The sequence below is a fragment of the Gekko japonicus genome, unplaced genomic scaffold (genome assembly GCF_001447785.1).
Source record: "Gekko japonicus isolate JY-2015 unplaced genomic scaffold, Gekko_japonicus_V1.1 scaffold5719, whole genome shotgun sequence".
Classification (NCBI taxonomy): Eukaryota; Metazoa; Chordata; class Lepidosauria; order Squamata; family Gekkonidae; genus Gekko; species Gekko japonicus.
In genome coordinates this window covers 22,609-29,138 of record NW_015165422.1, presented here as the reverse complement: position 1 = coordinate 29,138, position 6,530 = coordinate 22,609, and the positions used below count along the sequence as shown (strand labels likewise).

Genomic DNA, 6,530 nt, shown 5'->3' with positions numbered 1-6,530 from the left:
AGAACTGTGAGCTAGCTCACACTAACTCAGCTTAGAGGGAACACTGCCCCCCATCCCTGGCGCTCTCGCTCGTCCCCAACCATGTGCCCGAGCCATTTGCACAGCGGGCGTGCCTCCTCCCCCCCCCCTTTCCGGAGGAGGAGCCGTTTGTGCGGAATGTGCCATTGCAGACCGGCAGGCAGGCAGGCTGGGGGAGAGGGCGAAGTAGGGGAAAGGGCGAGTAGGAGGGAACGGGAAGGGCTGGCCCGGGGGCGGGCGCCGTTGCGAGCAGGCGAGAGACAGTCGAGCTGCCATGGCCCTGCTCCGAGGTAAGGCTGCAAAGCTCGTGCAATGTTTGCATGCCCCCCCCCGGGGGGTGGGGGGGTCCGGACGTGCTTTCTCCCCCACTCCCGTGCGCGACGCGGATTTGATTTCGTGCGAAGGAGAGCCGCAAAGGCAGACCCGAACCCCTGCGGCCGAGGGAAGGTGCGAGTGGGGGTGGGTGCGGGGGAAGAGACGGGGGGGGGGGGGGGAGCCGTGGTTTCAAGGCCTCCTTGCCGGGTCAGTTGCAAGAGGAGAAGGCGATGATGCAGCACCTGTGACACCCGTCATTGTTATTGCTGGTTTATGGGTAGTGATAGCTGGTCTGTCGTGGCGAAGGCAAACAGAAGTCTAGTGACGCTTCGAGTCTTTTAAAAGGCGTTTGAGTGGCTTTTATTTTGTTGGCCTACAAGGTCGACCTGAAAGTTGGGTCAGGATTGTTCCCACTTGTAGAGGTGAGCACTGGAGGCCTGCCTACCTGGCCTGCCCAAGAAAGCGGGGAGGGGAGGGGAGGGGAGGGGGAGGCTTGGCACATTGTACCTCTTACATGGAAACAAGGCCTAGTTGTGCAAAATTGCTGGCTTTCCCCCAAAGAAAAACTTAAAAGGTGTGCATAGCTATCATAGTTGGATCTTGGAAGCTAAGTAGGGTCAGCCCTGGTTGGTATTTGGACGGGAAACCCACCGAGGAGGTCTAGGGTTGCTCAGTAGGATACAGACAATTATTGGGCGTTTTCACACCAGCGTTGCCAGCTCTGGGTTGGGAAATACCTGGAGATTTTGGGGGTGGAGCCCAAGGAGGGTGGGGTTTGGGAGGAGTCTTCAGTGGATATGAGGCCATAGAGTCCACCTTCTGAACCCACCATTTTCTCCAGGCAAAAGAGCCAGTTGGGTGTAGTGGTTAAGTGTGCAGACTCTAATCTTGGGAGAACCGGGTTTGATTCCCCACTCTTCCACTTGCACCTGGCTGGATGACCTTGGGCAAGCCGTAGTTCTGACAACATGTATGGCTGTGAGAGTTGGACTATAAGGAAGGCCGAGCGCCGAAGAATAGATTCTTTTGAACTATGGTGCTGGAGGAGACTCTTGAGAGTCCCTTGGACTGCAAGAAGAACAAATCAGTCAATCCTCAAAGAAATCAACCCTGACTGTTCCCTGGAAGGCCAGATAATGAAACTGAAGCTCAAATACTTTGGCCACCAAATGAGAAGGGAGCACTCACTGGAGAAGACCCTGATGCTGGGAAAGATTGAAGGTCAAAGAAGACGGGGACGGCAAAGGGTGAGATGGTTAGACAGTGTCATAGATGCAACGAACATGAAATTGAGCCAACTTCAGAGGACAGCAGAAGACAGGAGGGCCTGGCGTGATCTGGTCCATGGGGTCGCAAACAGTCGGACTCGACTGTGCGACTGAACAACAACAACTGAGACACCTTTGGGTAGTGAAGGGCGGGGTATAAATCCAATCTCTTCTTCTTCTTGTAATCTATGCTCCCTCTAAACTGTGGAGTCTTGTGAGCAAAAATTCTACTTTGTGAGCTATTGGCACTAAGTTGTGAGCAAGCAATCTGACTACTGCATAAATTAGTTTGCTCTGGAGCCCTCCTTCCTGAGCGGAGTCAAAAATGTGTGAGCTGGAGGCTAAAAATCTCTGAGCTAGCTCACACTGACTCAGTTTAGAGGGAACACTGGTTGTAATCCCAGGTGATCTCCAGCTAACCCCTGGAGGTTGCCAACCCTATTTCACACATGCTGAATCATGTAGCTTCAATCCACTTCAGTGACAGTTCACAAGTGGGTTTTGCCATTTCACACGGCAAGATCCAGTTGCAGAGTGCATTGGGAGTGTATTATTTCACGAGTGTGAAAGCGCCGTGGCAGGCCGCCTCTGAACATCTTGCCCTGAAAACCCTGCAGGGTCGCCATAAATTGGCTATGACTTGACGGTACTTTCCGCCACCAGAGATTAATCCACCCTGAAGTGCAGGAATAAACATGAACCACCCCTAAATCCTGCGAATTAGAAAACCAAGCTAAAACTGCCTACCTGGCCTGCCACTTCCAACTAATATCTCCAAGGTCATTAAAACCGTTCTCCGTTAGGAAGATCTTATTATTGACGCGTGTCTGTTGGGAAGGGGGAGATGTTGTGCGTTTTCAAGTGTTCAAGCGTTCCATATGTCGTTTTGCCCACAGGCCTGAAGAAAAAAAATGTTCTGTCCTGTTAACAGGGGTTTAATGTGTGAAAATGGGCAGTTGTAGCTTTCATGGTGTGTATTATGGGCCATGAAGGCACGTTCAACTTATGTCTACCCTGTGCATTAATGTCTTGCAAAACATCCTGTTGTTAAGAGGCTTGCTCAGGCCTTGCAAACTGAGGGCCTTTGGGGCTTCCTTGGTTGAGTCCATCCATTTCATGTTGGGTCTTCTTCTTTTCCTGCTGCCTTTAACTTTCCCCAACATTATTGTCTTTTCTGATGAGGTAAACAACATCCCATTAAGTCTGTATTAAAGGGTCAGGACATTGTTTGCTCCAGGGAAAGGAAAGCTTATACCCCGAATTTAAACAAACCAACCAACCAATAGTGCCCTGGCCAGGATCGCCCAGACAAGCCTGATTTCATCAGATCTCAGAAAAGCTAAGCAGGGTTGACTCTGGCAAGTACTTGGATGGGAGACCTCCTTGGAATACCAGAGGTGGGAGGTGGGGGCAGGCTTTATTCAGCCACCTCTCTGAATATCCTCCAGGCCCCCAATAGGGGTCAGTCACCAGAGGTCGACATGACTTCCAGGTACACACACACACACACACAATTTTTTTAAACCCAATAGCGTGTATATAAAGTCAATAAAATATATAGAAAAGGTCTGCTTTTGTATCTTTCATTGACTTTGTGTGAATACTATTTGGTTATCAAAAGTTTGGTATCATTTTTTTAAGAAGAGTGACACACTTTTTCCTCCACTTTTTTTTTTGGGGGGGGGGCCTTTAGCCCCATATTTGTGCTATCAAGATAATTCTTTACAGTGCAATATTTCCTTGCTATACAGAAACAAAATCTGTGAAGTGCTCCCAACAGCACTGTATAAATTCTAGATGTTATTTATTGCCCAAGGATATATAGCAAGTTTTGTCCTTTGGGGCAAGATTCAAACTCAGGACATCCTGGCTCACAACTGCTAGGCTGTAAGGGCTTAGCCAGTTTTGCTCGCGTCTGTTCACATCAGGCATCTGGGCTTAATGGTTAAGCAAGTCTTAGCTGGTTGCAAAATTGCTGTCTGAATACTTTGTATGCTGTTTGACGGGTCTTTGACCGTAATAAACTGATTGCTGTCTGAATACTACAGAGCCGTTGCGCATGACCAGCAGGTGCATGCCTTAACGGGGGACACGTTAGCAACTTCCCTGAAATGAACGACAGTGCTGCACTGTACACAAAAAAGTATGTGTTGGTAGCATGAAGGGGCAGAGCTGTGTAATTTTGTGATCTTTATTTCCCCTTTGTATTCATTTAAGCATCTAAATAAATTGCTGTATTGTGCTTAATGTAAAAAAAAAGGCCTTTAAGTCACGGATAAATATGTGGGAAATGATTTCCTTTCTGTCCATTGCATCTGATGATGTGAGCCCTGGCTCACAAATGCTCAGGCCAGAATAAATATTGTTCGTCTTTAAGGTGCCCCTTGACTCCTGTTAGCAGACTAACACAGCTGTCCCTCTGGATTTGGCATGAAATATCTTTTGCCCCACACCATCTTTTTTATTTTGGAGCATCCATCCCGGTGCAGTGTTCTAGTGAGCTTGAAAGCTCGCACACTGTTTTCTATCATTTTGGTTGGTTCTAATGAAAGGCATTAAGTGGACTGCAATTTCTTTTTGGATTCTGATTTTGAACTAACGTGGGTGGAAGCAAGTTTCATCAAAAATAAGCAAGACTGGGAAAATCTCAGGATTATATCTAGATTCGATGCCAGTGCCTCAGGCATTTTGGAGGGGGAGAGGGAGTCAGACCCATGCTGGTGTGACTGCTAAAAATAGGATACTAATGCCAAAATCTTGGCTGCAATGTGTATGAACTTAACATATTTTTTCACCCTGGTAGCTGCAGAACTCTAGGCATGCTCACAGGCCAGGGCCTATCATCTTAAACTTTTCCCACTGAGCTTCAACAGTGTATATTGACCTGTGTTTACCCCACCCCCACCCCCAACTTTGGTAATTTTAATGGGAGAGTGCCATGAATTTGACATGAGTTTGTCCCTGGTCTCAGTCAAGATAACTGCTTATTGTACAGAAGTCCTAGCTCAGTGGTAGAGCATCTGCTTGGGACGCAGAAGGTCCCAGGTTCAAGCCTCACCATCTCCAGCTAAAGGGACCAGGTAGGAGGTGCTCACTTCCCATCGGGCAGTCCGACTGGGAAGTAAGCTCCAAAGGCATTTAAATGCCTTCAGAGCTCACTCAGGTGGGGCCGCGGGTTGGTGGTGGGCTCCAATGGCATCTAAGAACACGTCTCCCACGAACCTCCATGAAAAACATAGAGCTTTGTGGGGTGGATCGTGGGACACACATTCAGCTGAACCCCTGGTTCACAAAACAGCCTAATTTGTGCTTGAACTGGGGTTTGCAACGAACTCCTCCATTGCACAAACTGGTTCAATGTTCGGGGAGTTCAGCCCGACCACCTCCACATTGGGCCAGCCTTTATAGGCCTCCAGAGCTCACTCTGGGAGCTCTCAACTCAGCCCACTTCCGGGTGAAGTGGCTCTGAAGGCCTATAGAAGCCTCCAGAGCTCGTTATGGGCCCTCCCGACCCAGAGGTGGGCTCCAAAGGCATCTAAATGCTTTGGAGCTCACTTCCCATCGGGCAGTCCGACTTGGAAGTAAGCTCCAAAGGCATTTAAATGCCTTCAGAGCTCACTCAGGTGGGGCCGCGGGCTGGTGGTGGGCTCCAATGGCATCTAAGAACATGTCTCCCACGAACCTCCATGAAAAACATAGAGCTTTGTGGGGCGGATTGTGGGACATACGTTCAGCTGAACCTCTGGTTCACGAAACAGCCTGATTTGTGCTTGAACTGGGGTTTGTGCCCATCCCTCGTTCTGGCTGAAATTGGCATTGTGGACATGCCTTTGGTGGAGACAGAAACCTGTAACATTATTCCATCGACGCCTTTCCATCACCGCACTCTATCACTGCTGGTGCGGGTATCATCGGGGGTGCGGGTGCGGGACATCCCTAGTGGACGACAGGGTTGTGGGGACATATATCGCTGTTGTGGTTCAGCTGTAACACCTTCAGAACACCACTTTGGTTTTATGATTCGGAGTGAGTATTGGAGCACCGACATTTTAATTTTTTTATTAATTTTAATCAACTGTAGTATTCTGTATTTATTGTATTTATATTGTTTTTATTGTTATAATCTGGCATTTGCCCTTGTTAGCCGCCCTGAGCCTTCGAGGAGGGCGGGATACAAATCCAAAGAATAAATAAAATAAATAAATAAAATTATTGCAGCAGGCTGCACTGACAATTTTTAGCAACCTTAAGGCAGACACCATTTCACATTCAACTCCCCACCCCCACACCCCCGCGGACATAGTTTCTTCTGTCAACAATTAAATTGCAAGTCGTGGCAAATCCAACTTGAAAACAAGCCGGCTTCCAAGGGTGACTTTATAGAGGCTGTTAATATTTCCTCACCGTTGAGTCCAAAGTTTGAGGAGCTTCCAAGTTTGCTTTCCAAGTTAGTGATCCCTCTAGAAAGCCAGAATGGTATACTGGTAAAGAGTTGTTGGGCTTCTGCCTAGGAGCCCTGGGTTCCAATCCCTGCTTGTGCTATGGAAGCTTGCCGGCTGACCTTTAGCCAGTCACACTTTCTCAGCTGAACTTGCCTCACAGAGTTGTTGTGGGGATAAAATGGAGGAGAGGAGTGGTTCCAATCCCTGCTTGTGCTATGGAAGCTTGCCGGCTGACCTTTAGCCAGTCACACTTTCTCAGCTGAACTTGCCTCACAGAGTTGTTGTGGGGATAAAATGGAGGAGAGGAGTAGGATGTGAGGTGTTTTGGGGGCCCGTTGGGGAGAAAGAGAGAAATGGATGAATGAAGAATAATAAAATATCTGAAGGACTGTTTCTCACCTCATGCCCCCATCTATGGCCTTCTAGTTGTCCCCCCACCATTTGGCAAACTCTAGAGCCAGTCTTTTGTGGGTCCCCCTTTGTGGAG

The 6,530-nt window shown here is 48.5% G+C and overlaps 1 protein-coding gene across 1 annotated transcript in view; it reads left to right on the top strand.

The window, feature by feature from the left end:
• Window positions 1-292: 292 nt before the first annotated feature.
• ACAA2 (acetyl-CoA acyltransferase 2) overlaps window positions 293-6,530 on the top strand; it is a 22,036-nt gene continuing 15,798 nt past the window's right edge. The window contains exon 1 of the mRNA XM_015410679.1: window positions 293-308. Coding sequence (XP_015266165.1) covers window positions 293-308 — 16 coding nt within the window. The remainder of the gene's footprint in view (window positions 309-6,530) is intronic.